We start from the raw sequence: 24,303 nt of genomic DNA, 5'->3' as shown, positions 1-24,303 counted from the left end.
TGCCTTTGGGGTAAACATTAGACCTCTGTTGTATGGTGATTTTTTTTGTGTGAAAGATGACACTGAGACAACTGTTTGGACTACTAGAGAGCAATAAACTAAGAAAGGTTGTGTGGAGGCTGTAAGTTTTATGTGTTTCTTGTTAGAAACAAGCTGAAGTTTACCTTCAGCTTACCTTAGCTGAAACTAAGTTAACCTTAGCCCATGTAATCATAGGGCTTAAATTTAGTTAATCCTTAGGGGAAGACCTATCTGAAAAAAACAGGAGGTGATTCTTTTATATACTAAGATTCCCATTGGATGAGTTTCTGTACTTACGTTGAGAAGAGGAAAAATAGTACAATTGATGTATTTTGATTTTAAAGCCTACTTGTCACATCTCTTGGAGTGGTTTGCATGGAAGGGGAAGATAGAAGGCTGTAAGATTTGGAGTATGTAATATGGAAATGAAACAGGTTGAGTCAGTGGAGCTCTTGTAGGGCAAAAAAGCATGCAGCTTTGTATGTGAGCTGGAATGGGAGAAGCTGAATAGTGGGATGGGGAAAAATATCTGTCAGCTTTTGTCAGGATACAAAGATTTTAAAGAAGTTAATGTTTTACATGAACTGTTTCCACAAAAGCATAAATTTTTATTAAGGTGGATGAGTGGAATGGTAGATGATAAATTTCTCTAAAATTTGAAATCTGAAATTTCTGTCCTAGCTGCTCCATGACATGCTGAGCACATAACTAGTTTTACTGGTTTACTAGAGCTCCCTTCGGTATTTCTGTCCCTGAGAATGGCATAATGCTAAATAGTGGTGTCAGAGTTCATTAGGATTTTTAAATTGCTTTTTAGCTGAAATAAAATACCATAGTTTTGACACATTTAATATTGGTTTTGCATTTTACTGAAGACTACTGTTTAAAATAAGTTACTGATTACTTTATTGTGAGAGATGTTTTCTTATAGACTAAAAAAATATTTTCATTTTGCAAATTGCAAGGTGACTTGTTTTGCATTTTCTTCTGTATGTTACTTTTAATAGTAAGTTATGAGGACATATTGAAGACTATATCTTCTCATAAATATTCTGGGTGAATTCATACCCTGAATCAAATTATTTCAGTTTCAGCATGTATAAAGTCTTACACTGTTCTTTGGACAGCTAAGGTAAAAAACATTCTTACAAGTGTAAACTTGTAAAATAGAAAACTGATGGGATGCATTGTGCTAAGTGAAAGATTTGGGCTTTCTTTCCAGTGCTATTTTCCCAGGAATTGTTTTATTTCTTGTGGCAGTTTTTTGAACACCTGCTGTGTGTTTCTAGTGGACCAATCTTTTTTTCATTAAAGTAGCAGGATAACTAGCAACCTATCCTTGCCCGTTTGTACTGGTAGCTGATCTGCTCAGGTTTTGACCTCTTGAGTTCTGCTCTTGGAAATACCACTTTGTAAGCTACAGATTGTTTTGTTTTCTTCCCTCTCTGTTGATAGGGCTCATCTTGGATTTGTTAACAATAACTCCATGAGGGGGAATCTGTAAATGAGGTTAACCATTCACTTTTATGTTGTTTGCAGCTGTCCTATTCTTGTTAAGCACTTGCCTTGATCTTGATTCAATTTGCCCATGTTGCAGTGGTTTCCCAGATGACTGCTGCTTTGGTTTAATAATGGGTAATATGCTACACCTTATTTTACCAAGCGGAAGTATCACTTGTCTGGTCATATGCACACATTGTTAAAATATTCAAGCTCATGAAAGCCAGATACTGGTCAATGTACTGAGCTTTTATTGTGTAAATATCCCATGTGTTTTATATTGAAATACTTTGAGTTAAAAATTGGGTCCAAATTGAGTTCAAAATTGTTGCTTCACACTTTTTTTTAAAGCATCTTCAAGAGAGATAATACATATGTTTTATGCCTGCATTTCCAAGAAGATTCTTTTGTGCAGGTTGTGTAGTGGTGAGGGCAGTAAATTTTTTGACAGCACAAACCAAGTATTGTGGGGTTTTTGTTGACATAAGACAGATAAAATTTGTGAAGTTATTCTGGTTTGTACCTGTCAGAAATGTAAATGGAAAAAAAAAATTACCCTTCTGAAATGCAGTCAATCATGATGTTGAGTGTAGACGTGTTATTTTAGCTTTACATTTTCTTTCAAAGTATTTTTGTTTTTATGTAATTGCTTCCTTCCGTTTCTGATGTTTCGTACAGGAGACTTATTCAAGCTTTCCAAGCCATTTGCAGCATGAGGGCAGTGGCCCTCTCACTGACAATTGTGTAGTCCAGACAAGATTTACAGCTTTTTTTATTACCCCAGCTGTGGATAACCTGGTCCCAGACTGTGTGTTCAGACTTGTGTGAATTGGTATTTTAGTGTCTTTTTCAGCAGTATGTTGTTTTGTGCTCTGGAAACACTTGTTGCTGAGTTAATGAAATAGAAATCAGACTGTCCTACACTGAAAATAAAGAAAAATGTTGGCATGGTACCTGCTGTATGGTTGTTAATATAGTTTCTGATGAGCCGCTAACATTATTCTGCTATGGGCAGTTAATTGTTTTGGAAGTTTTGAGGGAGAAGAAACCGGAAAAAGCTGCACAAAAGGGGCAGCCTGGGGTCTGTAGAATACACATTACATAATGTTTAGCAAATCCTGTTGTAATTTAAACTTGTGCTTTATGAAATAATTGAGGCTGAGCTAGTTTAATCTTAAGAGATTTTCAGAATAAAAGTCAGAAAACCAAATTGAATAGTCTCAAAATAAAATTGTTCCAAAGCTTTGTGTTTTAGAAGCTGCCAAACACTGATGGGTTGATCCTGTACTAAAAGCTGTCTTCTGTGGTTGGTTTTTCTGGCCCAGAGTTAAGGCCATCCCCTGGAGATGCTTTCACAAACAAAACACGAATTGTGTTGGATGCAGCAGTTCTCTAAACTTGCACAGTATTTGTTGCAAGGAGTGCCAAAAACATTTCTGTTTCTATGCCTTAGTGAATCTTGATTTGATGCACAAGGGGATAATCCAAATCCCTTCCTTCTGTTATACTTTTCTAAACATTTCTGCCATTCTAATCTGCCTTTAGTGAGTATGTGGCTATGTGGTGACTCAGATCAGCAAGCAAGTTTTTTCTGTGGGGTAGTTCCCTGTTTGATCATCTGGCTGATCCAATTTGTCTTGTGGTGCTGCCTGTTTTATAGCCACAAGTGGGCTGAGGGTGTGGGAAAGCAGAATCAGGGAATAGGCTGCTGTTTTGATGGCAGACTGCAGATAGACTACAAGGAAAAACGGTGTGTTTATTTTAATGGTTAGGGTGATGCAGTAATGGGTGTGTTGTAGGCATCTTGCTATGTCTTTGTTAACTCCATTCAGCTTGCTGAATTGTGAACTATCAAAGATTCGGTCACTAAAAGGGTTCCTATTGCTTCAGGTTTAGGCACAGCCAATTGTACGGCTGTTTGTTTCTCCCTTTATCCTGAGGGAGTGGGAGGGGAGCTGGAGAGGAAGTGTGTTTGCTGGCTTTAAGCTGAGGTCTCTAGTGTTTGCTCTTTCTTACTCCTAAAAGATAAGGTTGGGGTTTTTTCTACTTGAAACTGTAAAATAGATTTGAAAGCATTTTCAATTCCCCCCATTCAATTCCCCCATGTTTTAGAAAAGATTGTATCAAGTTATGGATTGCAGGTACTGAATGTGACTTAATGGTAATACTTGGAAAATGCTAGTTAAAGAATTTCAGTAGTGCATGGAGGTTTTAAATTTGAAATGGCAAATACTACTAGATAGGACTTCAACTGTTCTATATTTAATGATTTTTGTCCTTATTCTTAGCCACTGATTGAACAACTCCTTTCCAAAATTGAAAAAGCAAATTGGTGTTTGGTTTTTGAGAACATTTACCTTCTGAAAAATAACAGTGATCACAATCTATGTTCTTTCTTTATTAATTCCAGTTCAAGACCTCTAATTTGACCCCCTTTTTTTTTTTTTTTGAGAAGTTTTGATTCTTGAGCTTCTTTTTGCTTAACTTTTTTTTATAATTTGTCTTCCTCTCCATTACCCATTGTGATTTCAGTGCATTACATTGTAAAATCCTTTTCACTTTGTCTATGGAGGTTATGTGTAGGACAGGAGAAAATATGCATTGGAATTGAATGAAGTGTTGTATTTGCCTTGTACACTCAGCTGGCATGTGATGAAGATCAATTGTAACATGCTTTTCAACATAAAACCCTAGTATGCAAAAGGCAGGATTGCATTTTTTGTTTTCAGTGGTTTTGCAGGCATTCACAAACCTATGACTGTTTTTCTGCTGACAGACAGCCACAAGAAGTCTCTGCTACAAAATGCTTACCTGAATCACACCTGACATATTCTTCTTTCAGACTCATTTACTTCCCCCTATCTCTGAACATTTTATCAAGGCCAAGTGACTTGTTAAATGTTTTTTATTGCATTAGGGTCTCGCCTGAAGTCCTTTCCTTGTTGTCCACAGCTGCCTATTTCTACTCTTCAGCTGGATCTGAGGGCTGTGTAACTGTCAGGCTGGTGAGTGGGTGGATTGACTTGCCTTGTGTCCGTATGGCTGTTGAATTGGATGTGAGCAGGTAACAGAAGTGGAGGATGGGAAAGAATGCTTCTCTGAGAGCAATGACTGCCTGGTGCAATGGTTTGACCCAGGCCAGCAGCTAAGCAAGGTTGCCTGGCACTAGCATATTTCTATAGGCTGATGTCTTCCTTTCAGTCAAGAAAGGTTGAAGAGGAGTATGCCTGAAGTATTACTTCAAGCGTCACTTTTGAACACAGGCACTGTTTTCTGTTACTAATTAACTTAAGTTAGCTTTTTCTGGCAGATAAGGAGCAACCTCTAAGGGAGTGAGTGCTGTGAGGGAAAAACTGTGATGTGGATTGGTTGTGGGACAGTTTTTAGGGGCCTGACCCAAATCTATTGTCGGTTCAGCTCTTCGGGAATCCTGCTGATGCTTGAGGTAGAAGGAGACCCTATTCCTGCTCCTCTCCTGTCATCCTGGCAGCACATTCAGAGCCTTCTTGAACATACTCTGGAGCTTTGTGCAGCCTTCCATAAGATGCCTGAACTCTTAATTTGGCAGAAGACAATCTGAAGTGGAAGAAAACAAAATGCAGATTTAACTTTCAGTTGCATGAGTGATTTGAAGCAGGATTGTATGTGCATCAGTACTGACACGATGTCTTGCTTGGCTGGTATTGATGGCAGCACTGCAGAAAGATTACTGGGGGACCTTTGCTGCCTGTGAAGCTGCATGGTTGTCTTGCTGCATCCTTTCAAGCTTGCTAGGTTGAACTGATGAAATTCTAACATTACATGTTAAGTCATAGTTATGTGGTGGTTTATTAGTCTCAGCTAGTTCACTGTGGGATCAGACAACTGCCAGCCCAGGACATCCCAGAAAAAGAGGAGAAAGGGGGTAAGAGGGAGTGCCTCTGAGCAGTAGCCTGCGCTTAAACTGGTTCAGCTACATTGTAAAGCTCCTCTCAAGGGGAGGAATGGTTTAAGACAAGACCAAGGTGTTTAATTCTTGCTTTAGGAGTAATTCTTTCAGTTTACTAAGAGACCAGTGGCCACAGGTGTTTCTGGGTTTTCTGTTTGATCTGTCTTTCAGTTTTTAAAGCTCTGATGTCTGTGAGGTGCATAAAAAGAGTAATAGTGTACTAGGCTTTCACAGTAATGCATCAGTAGTATTTCTGTGGGCTTAAATCTGGACAGAGAAGTATAAGAAACAGATACTTGATAATAGTATGTAATTCAGCCTTACTTGTATCATTGAAGAGTTCTCTTGTGTTTCTCTGCCTCCATGTTTTGCTTCCGGATGGGATCTACTAGATCTATGACAATGGTTGCTTATATATGCCCAGTTCCTCCCACCTTCACATGCAGACAAAAACCTGCACATATATATTTATTATACAAAATGTAATTATATTCATATTTATTATATAATATTATGTATAGAAAAATATTATTCCCATAGGAAACATAGCAACATATGTAGTCATAGAATAGTTTAGATTGGAACAGCTCTCCAAGATCATCAAGTCCAACTGTTAACTGAACACTGTCATGTCCACCACTGAACCATGTCCAAAAGTGCCATATCTACACACCTTTTAACTATCTCCAGTTTTGGTAACTCCACCACTTCCTTGGATGACCCATTCCAATGCTTGCTAATCCTTTGGTGAAGAAATTTTTCTTAATATTCAACCTATACATAACCAACTTGAGGTCCTTCTTCTTGTCTTGTCACTTGTTGCTGGGACCAGAGACTGACCCCCATGTCACTACAGTCTCCTTTTAGGGAGTTGTAGAGAATGGTAAAGTCACCTCTAAGTCTCCTTTTCTCCAGGATGAACACCCTCAGCTCCCTGAGTCTCTTCTCATCAGACTTGTGTTCCAAGCCCTTCCCCAGCTCCCTTGCCCTTTTCTGGACACACTCCAGCACCTCAGTGTTCTTCTTGTAGTGAGGGACCCAGAACTGAGCACAGCAGTCATGGCACAGCCTCACCACTGTACAGGGGCATGGTCACTGCCCTGTTCCTGCTGGCCACACTATTGCTGGTACAGGCCAGGAGGACACTATTGGCCTTCTTGGCCACCACGGACACAGGGCTGGCTCATGTTCAGCTGCTGTCGACCAGCACTCCCAGGTCCTTCACCTCTGGGCTGATTTCCAGCTCTTCCCTCTCCAGCCTGCAGCTCTGCAGGGGTTGTCGTGATCCAAGTGCAGGACCTGGCACTTGGCCTTGTTTAACCTCTTACGACTGACCTTGGCCAATCAATCCAGGCTGTCCAGATCCCTCTGCAGAGCCCTCCAGCAGATCAACTTGATGTCATCTGCAAACTTACTGACAGTGCACTCAATCCCCTCATCCTGATCACTGATAGAGATATTAAACAGGACTGGACCCCATACTGACTCCTGGGGAACACAACTGCTGACTGGATGCTAATTGGATTTAAGTGCATTCCCCACCATTTTCTGGCCTGGCCATCCAAGCAGTTGTTAACCCAGCAAAGAGTGCATCTGTCCAAGACAGGGGGAGCCAGTTCCTTCCAGAGGAATGCTGTGGGAAATAGTTTCAGTGGACTTACTGAGCCAGGGTAGAAAACACCTATGGCCCTTCCCTCATCTACCAAGTGGGTCACCTTTTCACAGAAGGTGATGAGGTTGCTCAAATAGGACCTGCCTTTCCTAAACCTATGCTGATCCCCAGGTTGTCCTGTATATGCCATATGATGATAATCTGCATCAGAACCTTCCCCAGCACTGAGGTCAGGCTGACAGGCCTGTAGTTAGTTCCCCAGATCCTCCTTCCAGCCCCTCTTGCAGGTGGCTGTCATGTTGGGTAGCCTCCAGTAAACTGGGGCTTCCCTCCTTAGCCAGGACTGCTGATAAGTGATGGATAGAGGCTTGGTGTGCTCTCCTTGAGCTCCCTCAGTAGGTTTGCATGGATCCCATATGGTCCCAGGCACTTGTATGTCTAAGGTTTGTCCCAGGTTATGGGGCCTTCATTCTGCTCCCTGTTCATTTCTTTTCACTCAGGGACCTTGCTACCTGGAGAATAACTGGTCTCACTATTAGAAACTGAAACAAAGACAGTATCTGAGTCTTTCTGTATAATTTCCCAGTTTGTTTCCCTCTGCATCCAGTAAAGGATGGAGGTTTTCCTCAGCTCTCCTCTTGTTGCTAATGTGTATGTGTGTGTATATATATATATATATATATATATATATATATATATACATAAACATACATACAAAGTCTTCTATGGCAGTAGCAAAATCAAGTTCTAGTTGTGTTTTGGCCCATCTAGTTTTCTCTGTCCATAACTTAATGACACCAGAGCTGCCTGCATTGTATTTCAAAGGTCATAAGCTCTCCTTTTCATCCTGAGTTCCAGCCAATGCTCCTTCTTTAGCCGGGTCATTCATCTTCTCTGCCTTGTCTTTTGGCCCATGGGGATGGCCTGCTGGCTGTGTCTAATGTGAGGATAGCCTCCCAAGGTACTTTGAACAATCTCCTAAACAGGCCAGAGTCTGCCCTCTGGAAGTCCTCTGCTGACCCTTCCTACTTTTACAAGAATTAGAAACTCCATCATTTTTTGATTGCTGAGCTGCAGACAGCCTCCAATAATCCCAGCATCCACCAGTCCACAGATTACAAACAAAAGATCCAGTGGGGGGCCCCCTCAATGGGCTCACTCAGCTTCCTGACACCATCGGTATCTTCGGCACACGTCAGGAACCTCCCAGACTGTTTCTTCTTTGCTGTATTGTATTCCCAGCAGACATCTGTTAAATTGAAGTCCCCATGAGAAAAAGAGCTAATGATTGAGACTTCTCCCAGCTGCTTGTAGAATAATTAATCTGTTTCTTTTTCCTGGTTGGGTAAGCTGTAACTCCCACCCAGGTTTCTGCCTTTTTGGTCTATTACCTTGATTACTGCCGATAAACACTTAACCCTGTCATCACCGTCATTTAACTCTAGACAACCAAAACAGTCCCTAACATACTGGCTACCCCACCATCTCTCATTCCCTGCTTATCCCTTGTGAAGGGTTTATCACCATCCATTGTAGCACTTGAGTTGTTGTACCGTGCTTCCATGGTGATAGCTATGTCATAGTTTTCCAGCTGCACCGTGGCTTCCAGCTCCTCCTCTTAGTGGCCTATGCTGGATGCATTGGTGTAGATGCACTTCAGCTGGACAATTAATCCTGCCACCTTTTTTTGGAGGTTTGTGACAGCTTTCACACACTTCTATTGTTTCTAGGACATCAGTAACTCTTGTGTCATTGCTGCAACATAGATCTCAATCCCCGCCTGTACTGAGATGGCCAACTGACAGACCTCACTAGCACACTCTCCCTTAAATCTGACAGGCTGTCCCCAAGCTTATTTCTGCCATGCCTGATATTTATCCCTTCCCCCTTTAAATTAGTTTAAAGCTCCTACAATGAGCTGTGATAATACCTATTATTATAGGCAAAAATCCTTTCCCCCTCTTTGAGACAGGTATACCCCATCTGTTGCCAGCAGCCCATGGTGTCACATAAACCAACCATGGATCAAGAAAACCAAAATTCTGCTGATGACATCAGTTATAGAGCCAGGTATTATATTCTGCTTGATCTTCCTCTTATGCTTCTTCTCTCATCCTTTGTTGCAACTGGAAGGATATAGGAGAAACTGTTTGTGTTCTGGTCCCGTAACCAGTTGTCCCAAGGACATTATTCTGTGAACCTTATTTTCCATATAGAAGTCCTATTTCTGTATAAAAAGGATTCTTGGTTACTTAATTGTAAAAGGATCAGATGACTGTATAAAAAGTTACTGCTGTGAGATACTGGAACTTTTTTGTTAGCTGTCTATGACTTCTTATGTGGAACTATCTTAATACTATTACATTAAAGGTAGGATTTTAGGTCTGCTAATACTACTCTTGGTGAAGCAATGATGCTGTTAACACTTTGAATTTAGGGATTGTCTATAGTACTTTTTGAAAAACACTTTGAATTTAGGGATTGTCTATAGTACTTTTGAAATCCTCCAGTCTTTTTCAGTTGTATTTAATGTACTGACCAGTGTGATATACCAGTAGCAAATTTCATTATTTTTTCTTTGTGGATAAAGGTACCAGCTTTTGGGAGTGTTTTAATTATATATACATGGTTAAATATGTAGTTATATAGATAGATATATTTCATTATATATATAATATGTAAAGTGAGAAGATAGGAGGCGCTTATCCTTTTAACCTTTCTGTTACCAAAAGGAGAATAATCTCACATTTTCTTATTCCTGTTTAGGATGAGATCTTATACTCTCTATTCCATAGCAGACCAACACTCCACAAAGACCTGTTTGAGATGTTTCAGATCACTAAAAATTCAAGCAGGAAAAACAAGTCCCTTTCAGAAGTAGTAATTTGCTACCTTATCTTGATGGTCTGTGAAATCACAGTCTTCAAGGAATGTCATAAGAGCTTTCTGCATCTTGTTTTGCTGTCTGGCAATATTTAGGTATCTGTTAAAAATTTCTCATCAAGATTTGCTTACCTCCCTCTAACAGATAGTTCTTTAGTTGAACTAGCTGCTGAGGAAGGTTGACATGAGGGAATAAGGACTGTCAAGATTTTTTAGCTGTGTTTAAAATGTGTATGTCTGAGAGACCCAGCAGCTTGTCTTCTGTAGCAAGGTTTTTGGTTGTGCTAGAAGAGATGGCAAGGGACTTTTTACAAGGTTGCATAGTGATAAGAGAAGGGGGAGTGGCTTCAAACTGGTGGAGTAGGTTAGATTAGATATTGGGAAGAAATTCTTTACTGTGAGGGAGGTGAGGCATTGGAACAGGTTGCCCTGAGAAGCTGTGGATGCCCTATCCCTGGAAATGTTCAAGGCCAAGCTGAGCAGGGCTGTTGGCCACCTAATCTAATGGAAGGTGTCCCTGCCCATGACAGAGCATTGGAACTAGATGGCCTCTAAGGTTCCTTGACAGCCCAAGTCATTCTGTTGTAATACTCTTCTGCCCTTAACTAGGTGAGAGTAAGTGTTGTCTTGGATTTTTTTTTTTTTTTTTTTTTTTTTTTTTTTTTTTGTTGCATAATTTGGTACAGATTAGCAAGAATTCATTCTGAACAGTGATATCTTGTGGGGATTTTGTCTTTGGAGACTTTTTTTCCCCACTGCCAAGAGGAAATCTGGGGTACAGGCTTCTGTGGGTTAATTATTATTGTGATAAGCAACCAAGTTAGAGAAGATTTTACAGGTGCTTTTTCCATGATGCTGGATAGTGAATCTGCAACTCTTGACATGATTACCATATGGCTGTTTTTCTTTTTTCTTTCTTCATCTATGTATGCCAGTAGCAGGCTGTATAAAAAAAAAAGTCTTTCTCTACCTATGGACTGCAGGCTGATTAATTTAATAAATGTGGACTTAAATATAACCTGGCTATGTTCATACATGTTATCTGAAAGTGCTTACGAACACTGCTCTGCCAGCAGCTGTTTTAGAGTTCAGAGGTCATTGGTGGTTTTGACTGCTTGGAACTAACATCAATGCAAAATAACATATATTACCCTGCACACGGTATGAACCTTTGAGAAAGGATTGTAATTTTGAACTGTATGTGTTACACATGCGGAGTAATGTAGAAATTAAGACCTTTGTGATCACAACGTGTGTCTGAGAGGACTGAACCAGCATAAGCACAAGTTAGTGCTCAAAACCACCATCTTCATCTTGCCTCTCTTTGGAGACTTTGGTACATAGACTGTAGCAGATTCACTTAAAATGTACTTGCATCAACAGTGTTAATGATCCTAAAATTTAGTCTATAGTTTTTACTTTCATGTTACGTGTTAGCCTGAATTTCAGCACTGTAACTTTTTTAATGGTTGGCCTGTTTCTCTGGTAGGTTTTCAATTTAATTATTTCTCAGAATATGCCACTTTCACAAATAGTCCTCAGTGTAAAATGATCTGGTTTACTGTTAATTTGCAGTTTGGTACATGGACTCTAGCAGAGCACCATAGTTACTGTGGTGTCACAATATCTCAGTCCTTTCAAAAGGGCAGGCTGCCCCTTTTGTGCAGTGTTATGAATAGCACATGAACTGAAGTCTTAAGATAGAATGTTAGGGACAGTCTTGCCAGTTGCTGTCAAAACTGTATGCTTCAGAGCTGAATGGATTGTGATAATGCTGCATGTCTTATTTGTGTGCATCTCTTTCTTTCTCTTACTGTAATTCAATCACCCTCATAATACTGTCAGCATGGTTTGTAATATGTTGCTTTGCAACAGTCTGCAGGTTTTTTGCTTCATGCTTATTCACTGCAGTCCTGCCTCAGAGCTGTCTTTACAACTTAGTACACTGACACTTCCTTATGGTGCTTCCTGTTTGTCTTAGCTTTTGTTGCTGTACAAAGCTCTATGCATTGCTACACCTTTTTTTCCTCCCTTGCATTATTTACTTTTTGACTCTCCTGGTCAAAGTTGACACTCTCCCTTTTTATTGGCACTAAAGGCCTTATTTCCTGTTATGTTTTTGAACATTGCAAGGAAAATTTCTGCCTGGGGTAGCTATCTGAATTACTGCCTTTTTTTTTTTCCTTTGGTCTGACCATCCCTTGGCAGTTAAATTGTCAGCAAGACTATTTCAATTTACCTCTGAAGAGCCCAGGCCTGGACTCTAGGGCTGCTTAGGTATCAAATGACACTGTCCCACTTCAGGGGAAAAATATCTAGAGATCTACTGGAGTCTCTTCTCTTACTGGAGCTTCTTCATAGTTCAGTAATTTTACTTAGTGAAGATGAGAGTTGATATCATTGGATACAAATTGCAAGAAAATAGTCTTTCAACATGATTACTCTTTATCTTAGAGAATTGCAGTATGTGGTACATATCTTAGTTTACAAATATTGTTTCTATAGATATTTGTCCTTCAGTTGCTTGTGTATATGTATTTTCTTGATGCAGATTTGATTGTATACTGGCCCATTGTTATGATGTGGTTTACCACAGAAAACCAAAAGAAACGAAGCTTCTGTGAATAAAAGAGATTGGACCCAGAAAGTTTTGAAATATACCCAAAAACTGTGATTAAAACCAAACCAGGCTAGGTGCTGGTACCAAAAAATGATGCATTTTATGTAATAGTAGAAGAAGCAAAGAGAGAGAAAGAAAGAAAAGGTGTGCATGGGGGCTGGGGGGACAGGGGGAGAGGTCAGGTGGGAGCATGTCGCCCATCTGAGGTCCCAAAGACATCTCGTTGCTCCCCTCTGAGGTCTGATCCTCTTGGTGCTGAGGGTCCCTTGTTGCCGCCACCACACGCCGAAGAGTTCCGAATTCCGTGGGTTCATCCACACCTTGGGCAGGTGGGAACGCCCAGGGGCCAGTTTGACGCTGTCCCTTGCAGCACTGAGGGTCTGGTGCATCGCCTGCAGTGCTATGGTGCAGGTCTGGGGACCTTTTGGGGGCCTTTGGTGGGCCATGATGCCCCCCGGCTGTGAACGAGCTGTTCCCGGGGTGAAGGGGCCCCTCCGGTGATCCCTCTGCCCAGCGGAGGGTGGGCGGACACTGCCTCTCACCAGAGGCTTCCCAGCAGGCACCCAACAGCTCTCCTCCCCCAGCCTGTGGTGCCAGCATCTCTGTGGGCTTGGGGATGCCATCTCCTCCTGGAAGTGCTAAGCTTGAATTGCTGTGTGAATACATTGCTGTGTGAATACATTGCTGTGTGAATACATTGCTGTGTGAATATATTCTTCTTTTCAAGACCCAAGTTTACTGTGTCTTATCTCCATCAGCGAGCAGTTCACTGCCTCAGTCAGAAGGTCTGTTCAGGGTGTGGTGGTCTTTTTGTAGCACAGTTTGACTATTTCAGTGAATGTCCTTCATCAAGATGTTTAAGCCATAAGTTATAACATTCAGTCTCCAATACTCATCAGTCTTTCAGAATTCGATGTTGTGTTCATTTACACGGGAGTGTAGGATTAAACATTCATTTTAACGAGTTGTGATGTTATTGCCAGCTCATTTTATGTATTCATTGTAGCAGTTAGGGACATGGTTTAGTCACGGACTTGGTAGTGCTGGGTTAACAGTGTGACTTGATGATCTTAAATGTCTTTTTCAAAACCTAAACAATTCTGATTCATGCGGAATTACCAGAGACTGTTTGAAATTTTGTGTAAAAGTTTATCTATGGTTCTGACCCAGCCTGGTGTCAGACTTTTAAATTACAGTTAATTGATCCTTAATCTTTTCTTGAAGTTGTTAACAAACTGATCAGTAGGATCAGCTGTTTCACCTGTGCTTTCAGTTTGCTCTGAATTTTGTATAACTTGATGCAGGAAAAAGCACCTGAGCCCTTTTTGCCTTGTTTACAGTAAATTGTTTTTTAATATTATTTTGTTATAATACTATATTATAAATGTCAATATTATATTGGCTTTTGCATTTATGTATTAGCTTTTGCATATTGTTATTAATCAGAAGTATTTTGATATGGTACATATCTACTTATTTTTAACTGCTTTTGGCATAGTATAATCTCTCAGTTTATGTAGGCACCATGTAGCTCCTTTAAATAGTAGTGAATATATATATATGTACACACACACACATAGGTAGATAAAATTTCTTAGACTATAGCCTAATAGGGACTGTAGGATGTTGAAGTGCTTTTTCATGTAACTAACTCAGCAAATGGTGTAAAATAATTAAAGTAATTTCCCACATTCAGGGACTGTCTTATCTGAAAGACAAGGTAACTCAGGTGAAAACGGAGTACACCAAGAAAAGAAGAATTTATGACCCTTGTTATCAGGGGGTAAAGCCACAAGAAGAAATAAACTATATTGAACTAATCAACAGGATGGCATGCAGACAAGTCAGAGGTTAAAAACTGAGCAGGAAAATTCCTGAAACATCTAAAATCACAAGAATGTTGGAATAATGAACGAAACTCATGAATATGATTGTGTTTTCTGGCCCATTGCCAAAAACACCTCAGCTCTGGATATTTGTACTTTTTTTTTTTTAAATCCTGTATTAAACTCTTAAAAAATTCTCAAGTGTGAACTTTGTTTTTCACATACTGCAAGTTTTAACACTGTGAAGAAAGGCAGAAAATTCTCATCTCTGCTGCAGTTTGAAGAAAGGTCATATTCTTATTGCTCAAAAATGCATTGTGTAAAATGCATTAATCTGAAATACCTATTAAGTTAAATAAAGCTGAATGTAAACGGCATGTCATGCTAAGGTTTTTTAGGCGTTGCCAGCTGTTGACATTAACTTTGACATCAACTTTGACATCAGCTATTGGATAGAAAAACAGCTGTTGTTTCAACAACTAGATTTAATTCTTTTAGCAGCGATTTTAACTCCAAAGCTTTCATAGTTCTGATTGTATTTTGAATGGCTTTCTCTGGCATTTTTTCTTAAGTGGTGTTGTATGCTGTTTCTCATTACAGACGTCTCCACCTCAATAAGAAAGCCACGGACAAACAGCCATATAGCAAGCTTCCTGGTGTTTCCCTTCTAAAGCCGTTAAAAGGCGTGGATCCTAACCTGATCAACAACCTAGAAACCTTCTTTGAGCTGGATTATCCTAAAGTACGTATATTATTTAGTGTAGTTTTTTCCCCCTATGTCTCAAAAAGTCATATGACAAGCTTGGATGGGAGCTATGCTGCTTGGTTGTCTTGTATTGTTCTTCCAGCTGTAGAAAATGTATTATCACATATTTTACATGTTGCAAACAATACTTACTCCTTTTTAAAAAGCTGTGTGTTGAGAAGCATGTTGAAGGCTTAAGGGTGAAACATACACTACATACACTAAGGTTTACTTAATCAATATTCCTGTATTGTGGTGTTTATAGATTTAAGTGTTTCATACTGCTGCAAGAGCTTACTTGAGAGGCAAGAAATTCTCCTGATTGACTGCTTGTCTCTAAGAGATCCTCCAATAGAGAACACTTTAACTGATAGCCTGAAACTTTTTGGTGGTTCTTACTGATGGCTCATCTAATGAAGAGTTGCTCAGTAGTGCGATACACTATCTCACCAGTTGTTGATAGGTAGGGTAATCTCTAAGCCCTGTGTTAGTGCTGGGAAGCAAATACTTCATAAAAGCTCACATTTGCTGTTGAGCACTGTTTGAATGTGTAATACAAGCAATAAGTAATGTAATTGATAAGTGTGTTAGATGCTCTCCTTGCTCTAAAGAGCTTAAAAGGAGTCTGTAAATGTTTGCTGTATCATTCAATATTTGAAGTATGCTCCTGTGGATGGGAAGAGGTACATTTTTTTACTGAATTTGTGTCTGCTGAATTCTGAAATTTGAAATTTAGCTTTAATATAAAAACTTCTCTTTTCTTAATTCTTCTCAAAACTGCATCTGACACTGCTTCTCCAACTGTAAAAGGTCAAAGGTTTGTGTGAGCTGTACAGTGTTTGTGTATTCTGAGAGCCTTAAACTGACACCTAAGTAGGCAGGTTAAAATATAAAAATAAAAATCCCTAGCACTTGGAACTAATCAGAAATTGGAAATTTTTTCTGTAATGAAGCTTCGAGCCTTTTGAAAAACTTCAGACATGAACATATGAATTCTTTCAGCTCAAGAAAGTGCAATAAAGTGTGGCCAAGCATACTTGAGGCAAGCTGCCTGTGCCAATATTGCAAACAGTGCAAAGAAGGTTCAGCAATACCATAAGCTGTTATATGACCTATAATGAGCATCCAAACATTATGCAGCTCAAACATTTGGCTACAAATGAAACTTGTTTAATAATTGAAAAAACCAGTTATGTTGGGTCTTGCTTTACAAGAGGTAGTCTTGGTCCTTAGTTCTGAAAACTCATGGATAATAGTTTTAAAATGTTGCTAGTCCACAAAAACTTTCAGATAATAGTAGATAATCATATTTTTTCCAAAGAGAGTGAAAATGCATGTGTGAATGCTTCAGTTTACTGCAGCACAGATTAGACAGTATGAGTAAGGTCCCCAAACTGTCTGAAAAACTTTCTATAGTTACTGTCCAGAACTACTTCAAGAGATTGCCTGGTATTCAAAGTTCATCTGTGCAGTGAAAAAACATTATGAAAGATTAATCTAAAACTTTTTCCAGTGAAGCTGAATTCAACCTGCAGTGATAATGTTTCCCTTCTGTGATACTCCATGTGTGAAATACTCTTCTCTTGAATGGAATCCAGTTATACTGTCTCAAAACTGCAGGACTTAAACTTACTGTTTTTATCAGGGAAGAGTTCTCACCTACTGTGCATATTGTAATTTTGCAAAAGTTTCTCTATTCATGTTAAATTCAAATTAATCTGATGGTAATGTTTGTGTCAATAAGTGTGGGTTTTTTTTTTTACTTTCCTACTGCATACAAAGGCCATATGTTTTGAATTTTTCTCTTCTCAAGTATTGGAGTCTGAAATATCTGGTTTACTTCTGGTTGAATTTCTTGGAGAATATGGATATAGAAGTGTCATTGCTGCTGTGGATTGAAGATTGATTGTATAATGACTTGGAAAACCAGTTTTATTTTACAAATTTAATGAAATGTGCAGTAAAAAGATAATTTCCTCAGTTATTTATTTCTATGGTGTTCATGCTATCAAGATTCTGTTGTTATGAGAGGACCTGTCTGCTCTTAAAATCCATTTTCCATGCTGTAAGATGGTAGAAGTCAAACACTGCATGTTCCTTAGGCAAATTGACTTTAAGTTTGCATTCTGAGAGGTAAAGATATTTGCTTGATAGTTTGTAGTGCTAGAACAAATTTTAACTCCCATTTACTTGATTTTAAATTTCCTCAATATTCTGAATGGAGTTAGAGTAGATCAGGCTTTTGTTAAGCCTGATTTTTTATTAAATTAAAATTTAAAGTATATATATTTAATTTAAAGTACATATATTTAACTTACATATTAAGGTAAATATATATACTTAACTTATATATTTATATATTATTTATATTATATTATATATAATTATATCTATTATTTATATAATATTTACATATTATTTATATATATATTTATATATACTTAACTTAAATATTTAACTTAATATCTTCTGTTGTATCTAATACCACTTACTGAACAAGAACATAAAAAATTTTCATCATAGAGCTAATAGAAGCTTTCAAAATTCAGATAGTTTTTGCTAAAGTAGTTTAGTGAAAAGAAAGTTTAGTGAAATGACAAAATAGTATAAGAGAGAATAAGAACTGTTTTGATTGCTAGTTGGGATTCTTTTTTTACAGGAACTACTGCAAATGTCCAAGAAAATTGGTTCTTCTTGTGATTGAATTTTCAGTCTTGGACTGTAAAAATGGCTTCTGGGTATCTCGATCAGATTTTTTTGTATTTCAGTCTTTGTATTGGAGCTTTAATAGCTCTAATTTTAACAGGGTAAAAAGAAAGTTATATCAAGTGTGAAGTATTCACACTTGCTTCATTGCAAAAGCAAAAGTTCCTTTATCAAAGCTGCCTCAATGTTGAGTGATTTATTTCTTTGCCCACTATCACTAGCTTGTATAAGCATGTAGCAGCCAGTTTTCCCTTACCACTTTTTTTTTCAGCCATTACTCTATTAATAAGAAAATACAGATATGTTTCATATACATATTCCTGAGCTTTGTAGTACAATAAGTATACATATGTACATATACTGGTCTCTGTGGGTTGTCTTCCAACTCTGTTGTGCATATATGTGTCTATAAAGTAAAGGAGTGGAAGATGTAGTTCAGCAGTATGCAGTCATAGTGTGTCATAACCCCATTTTTTAATATTTCAGGTGCTGTCATTTCATTGAATATAATATTGGTTTTAAGAATCGTATGTGAGCAAAAATGGAAGTGGAAACAAGAATTTTACCTTGTACACCAGAACATCTTATTTCATGACTAATAGAAACCCTTCAATAAAAGCAGAAGTAATGTTCATCAGTAAAAGAGTTCATTGAGACACAGCCTTGGTTGTTTTTTCACAAGTACTTGGCTGTGCATTAAAAAACTAGACTCATTTAGCTGTAAAACAACCCCATTGTTTTTGATTCTGTAACAGCACTCTTTATTTTTTCAGTGTACTACACTCTTAAGCTTTATTTCATAGAGGGTATGGATGTTAGCTGTATATATGTAAATATATATGTGAGTGTATACATTTTTGTTTTTACTAGTATGAAGTACTACTCTGTGTACAAGATCATGATGATCCAGCTATTGATGTGTGCAAAAAGCTCCTTGGCAAATACCCAAATGTTGATGCTAGACTGTTTATAGGTAAGCAGTGCAACTTGAAGGTGGGACTCTGACTTGTAAAATGATAGGTCTTCAGCTCCATATGGAATATTCTACATGGAGTTGAAGACTCCATATGTATATAGACTTAAATAAATAGTTGTCTTGTTCAGCCCATGTTGTTTCTGTAGTTTAATCACCAGTTTGCAGTAAAAAGTAAGTTTGTAGTCAGTCTGTGACAAAAGTCGAAGAAAACTTTAGACGGAATGGTTTAGATAACTCCCTGCAATTTTCCTCCTAATTCCAAAACAACAGTTTAAATCCTGTCTTTGCACTGAACTGAATGTTCAGGAAGTGACTCAGAGTTGTGGCTGTATTTGAGCTTGAGGTCCTGCAACAATCCTTTTTAATCTGCTTAGGCTGTATGGCTCTTTCTTCACTTTGTATTTGAATTAGCAGAGGAAAGGGGTATTAGAACAGGGTAGTAAAATGTAATTGTTTTTTTTTCTCTGATATAAAAAAAAAAACTTTACCATGTTTGTCAGCTGGATGTAAAGGAGTGTGTCTCACTTTATTCTGCTCCTTTTTAATTTGTCTGCTGAAATTACTGTACAATACAATCTTCATAATCATAGTCTCATAGAATAAGAGATGAATGATGTTTATCTTACAAGAATGTAGTAACAGGCTTTATAGTACTAATGTTCCTTTAATTACATTAATCTTGCTACCTTGCCATTTTAAGGAAACATTTGAATATTTTTTCCTTTAATTTTTCCAATTATTAAATATAGAAGTGAAGGTATACTTAAAATATAGTATAAAAGTGGACTTTAAGAATTGGTGGGTAAAAATTTACTCTTCTTCAGTTCATATATTTAAATATTTTGGATATTGAATCTGAATTCCAAAAACTCCCCATACATTAATTTTGTATGATGTTTGTATTTTTTAGGTGGTAAGAAGGTTGGCATCAACCCCAAGATTAATAACTTAATGCCTGGCTATGAAGTTGCCAAATATGATCTCATATGGATTTGTGATAGTGGAATCAGAGGTAGGTGTGTATGTGCTAACTGTTAAACTGTGCTTATTCGCCATAAGTGAGCAGATTTGGGAGACCATTTTAACTGAGACTATAAGCAGGAATTAAATTTAAAAGTCTGCAAAGAAATGTTTTTGTCAAATAAAAGATTAGCCTCTAATTAGAGGAGAAAATGCCTTTAAAAATATTATTTGGACTCTTTCCATTTTATTTGTTGTCGATCATAATAATTGTTAATCACTAATATTATTTTTAAGAAACCATTTCTATAAGATAGGATGCCTCAAAGCATATGTATTCTTGATACTGGTAATAAAATGAGAATTAGTGTCTCGCTGCAGTAGTCTGCTAATGACAGAGTTGTTCCATCAAGTGTCATTTTTTCATTTGTTACTTAGTCACACCAGACACACTGACAGATATGGCCAATCAAATGACTGAAAAAGTGGGCTTGGTCCATGGGCTTCCCTATGTTGCAGACAGACAGGGGTTTGCTGCTACCCTTGAACAGGTGAGTGCAGTGTTGGTGGGGGGAATCTTATTTTATTCTTTTTGCTTACGAAACCTTGATGAGTGAAAGCTGTGTTGTGCCTCTTGTACTTTGTGAGTGAGGAAATGGTTATTTTTAGCTGCAGTCACACTTCCAACTCAGGGTAACTAGGACAGCTTCTAAGTGCTCCAAAATTCCTTTGTGGTGCTCTGTCTGTTGATTCAATGTTTAAGTTTACAATATGAGCAGTAAAGATTACAAGATACATATTTTGGAGTTTATATTTAAAATTATTAAAAAACTGAAGAATTGAACTGATGAATCCTTTCTAGTGCTTAGTCAGAAAGGACTAATTAATTCTATTTTTATGTCTGAAAAAGCACACAAAAATGGCCATGACAAGTCTAAGCTAAATTTAGCTCACACAGCAGGATTTACAAGCAGAGCCTTTATGGAAAGTAGAATAAAAGCAAGGCTTATATCCTATTTTCCTGTAATACTGCCTCAGTGTTCTGTAATTTTCAGCTGAGAGACTACCTGAGCAGGAGCTAGACTCGTATATTTACTAAACCTTAATATAATAGTATTCTAGTGAGAACAGATTTCTTAAATGAACTTTTCCATTATTTTTTGAGTCCATATATGTTTTTAAAACCTGTAATTTTCTATACCAGGAAGCTGCATAGATCTGTTTGTTACAGGATCTGTATCTGGTTTATTCTGACTCTTGTTCTGTAGTGGTATTTCATGTCTCATAATAATTGCATTGTGAAAGAGAAAGGTTGATTCCTATCCACCATCTTCATATTACTCATTCTTTTCATTTGTTCTATTCTTCCCTCTCCTCTTTCTCAGTAAGTTCTCTTTGGTAGAATGAAGAGGTTGAGTTTACTTTTTTGTTCCTTGTGTCTCGAGGCATGTAATCTAATAATATTTTATTTGGAGCTGGCATGTATAAGGTATTTTGGCCCCAAAACTAACTGTATGGATGAAAGACAGAAATGTGAGAGATGAAAGTATAGTGAAATTCAGTACTCCATTATTGATCTAAATGAGGGATGCTTTTGTGCTGATTTTTTTTCTTCCTTTTTTTCCTTTTTTTTTTAATGATACAAAGTCTGAATTTTTTCTTACAAGAGAAAAGCAGAGGTCTATAGCACAAATTTCCTAGTGCTACTACTTGCAAAAGCAGGAATTACAACTCCTGCTCCTATATTCCTGGAAGAGCTTTTTGCCTGCCGATCCAGTACACTGCAAGATAGGCATGCCTTTTCTTGAATGAGATACTGTACCAGTGTGAAGGCAGTCTACACTAAGTAATAATGAGAGGCAGTAGCACTCATTCCCTCTGTTTTATAGGTCATTCCTAGTCTTCATATACTGAAATTTGTAAAAAGATTTTCTCACAATCTGAGTTTTTTCTTCATTGTTTTTGTTTGCAAGCGTGCTAAGTAAACAGATTTCCCTTGCTTCCGTAGAGTCGTATAGTACTTTTCTAAGAACATATGTGCAGGAATGCAGTTAATTTTCACAGGAGGAAGGCCAAGAGCATGTCTGTCAGTTATCACCACATAATACATTAATCTTAGTGATTAGTTGGTTACTTAATGGGTTTTTAATACATACATTCCCTGAGAAAAACCTTAGTAAATTAGAAATGAAATACAAAATGATGTGCAGTAGTTCAATATGTGGATTTAAAACCTGCTTATAGATTTGCAAAAGTACAGCCAATATCACCAGTAGATTTCTCAGATCTGGTGATACACTAGGTTTTTAAAATAGTACTAAAGATCTTTCCAAATACATCATCATAATTGCCCACACCTAGTGTTTTTTGCCCTCCATATGTTTCCAGAGGAAAAAGTTCTCAGTGTAGTACTTACATACAGAGTTTTAAATGCCCTTTGTTCTTTTGACAGGTCTATTTTGGAACTTCACATCCAAGATCATATATTTCAGCCCACTTAACTGGCTTTAAGTGTGTGACAGGAATGTCATGCTTGATGAGGAAGGATGTCTTGGACCAAGCTGGAGGACTGATAGCTTTTGCACAGTATATTGCTGAAGATTACTTTATGGCCAAAGCTATAGCTGACCGGTAAGATGACTCTGAAATAAGCTTATTGCTTTAAGTGTAGTTTAAATCTTTCTTTTTGTTTGCTTTTTGGGTTTTTTTAAACACATGGCACATACTGTAACTATAGGTGTTCATGTCAGCTTCACTTATATATAGCAAGCATGTTAATGACATGTGCTTTGTCCTATCAGTATAAGGCTTTTAGAAATAATAAGGCAAATAATTGTCAATTCTTCTAGAGAAAAGTTTCAGAACTTTGTTTAAGTTCTTGGTTTAAGTTCTTTGTTTTTTTTCCAAAGAAGAGTCTTGTTGAAATATGAGGGGGGGGGGTTTTGCCTGCACCCATTGTAATAATAGGGCACATATGCCAAAGAAACTTCTCAAGCCTAATAAAATTCTTGTGCTTGTTATCTAGTTGGTTTTTGCATTTCTTATTTACACATTTTTATTGTAACAAATTCCTTTTTTAGGGGCTGGAAATTTGCAATGGCCACGCAAGTTGCAATGCAAAACTCTGGTTCATACTCTATTTCTCAGTTTCAGTCCAGAATGATCAGGTAAGATTTTGATCTTTACTTCCTCTCCCACCCATCCTTGCCCCCTTCTTCTGATGGGGACAACCTGATAATGAGAGGGAATACATTTTTCAAGCTAATTTGATCTAATGCCCAGTGTGCTAAAGTTCGGTGCACAGCTTGATGCATGCTTCTTTGTTAGTGCTGGGAGAGAGGTGCTGACTTTCCACAGAAGAATGACTGCTACAAGTGTTAAAAAAAATTAATACACCCCTGCCCTTAGTATCTTTAAAATGCTATCCATAGCATCTTTGAATGGGAGGATTTTTGCAGTATTTTATTTGGAGGGGCTAATTAAATTTGATTAGCGTTTTAGAAAATACCATGATGGCTCATTTGCTGAGGCACGGGAGGAAGAGGTAATGAATAATGCAAAGTCAAAACTGATTTGTTTTTCTTTTCTAGGTGGGCCAAACTACGAATTAATATGTTGCCTGCCACAATAATTTGTGAGCCAATCTCAGAGTGCTTTGTTGCCAGTCTAGTTATTGGATGGGCGGCTCATCATGTGTTTAGATGGGATATAATGGTATTTTTCATGTGTCACTGCTTGGCATGGTTTATATTTGACTACATTCAACTGAAAGGAGTTCAGGTATGTAATTTTATTTTCCAGGAGGTTACTAAAATTACTCATTGCCATTGATTTCAGCAAAAAGTTAAGCTTAATTACAACCATAAATAATTCTATTGACATGCAGGAAATAACAGATCCAATCCTGTTACTCGTCAGTCTTCTAGCTTCAGTTACAGTATCATGAAAAGGAAGAAGTAGTTTTGGTTGCCATTTTGTGTTCTACAAAATTCTGTACTTGCCTTTGACTAGGCTCTGAAAGTTTGTCTGTGACGTTAATTAATTTTCATGTTCCAAATCTGCTCTACATGGGCATATGCAGAAATTTTAAGCTCATTAGGTAGTACAAGAGCAGAAGCTTTGTGGGATTTCATTTTTGGGTAGGGGGGTATTATTTTATTTTATTTTAGTTGTCACTTTGTCTTATATTTGTTGAGGTGTATGTGTACTCATACATACATTTTTCACTTCATTTTGTTAATAATGGGCAAGGAGAACCTTGCAAGGAGAATCTGTTACCTACTTCCAAGGCCTCATAAAACTTTTAACATAGAAAGGTGCCACAGATGTGAACAGCATTTGCTCTTCTAATGCTGTAGAAAATACTTAATATGGGTAATTGTATCTTGAACAAGAAAATATTCTTGGGTTTTAATGAAGGGTGCTATTGATACATAAATCTGCCTAGTAAGCTTTATAAAACTTCTTTAAAAGGTTTTAAGTTACTTTAAAATTTCTCTTGAATTATCAGTATGATTAAATGCCTT

The 24,303-nt window shown here is 37.7% G+C and overlaps 1 protein-coding gene across 1 annotated transcript in view; it reads left to right on the top strand.

The window, feature by feature from the left end:
• Nucleotides 1-24,303, top strand: part of UGCG (UDP-glucose ceramide glucosyltransferase) — a 36,176-nt gene that overhangs the window by 9,404 nt on the left and 2,469 nt on the right. Inside the window, exons 2-8 of the mRNA XM_030237232.2 lie at nt 14,991-15,132; nt 18,712-18,814; nt 19,728-19,829; nt 20,216-20,328; nt 22,230-22,408; nt 22,858-22,944; nt 23,368-23,557. Of these exons, the coding sequence (XP_030093092.1) occupies nt 14,991-15,132; nt 18,712-18,814; nt 19,728-19,829; nt 20,216-20,328; nt 22,230-22,408; nt 22,858-22,944; nt 23,368-23,557 (916 nt within the window). The remainder of the gene's footprint in view (nt 1-14,990; nt 15,133-18,711; nt 18,815-19,727; nt 19,830-20,215; nt 20,329-22,229; nt 22,409-22,857; nt 22,945-23,367; nt 23,558-24,303) is intronic.

The sequence above is a fragment of the Serinus canaria genome, chromosome Z (genome assembly GCF_022539315.1).
Source record: "Serinus canaria isolate serCan28SL12 chromosome Z, serCan2020, whole genome shotgun sequence".
Taxonomy (NCBI): domain Eukaryota; kingdom Metazoa; phylum Chordata; class Aves; order Passeriformes; family Fringillidae; genus Serinus; species Serinus canaria.
This window is presented reverse-complemented; position numbering and strand designations above follow the sequence as displayed.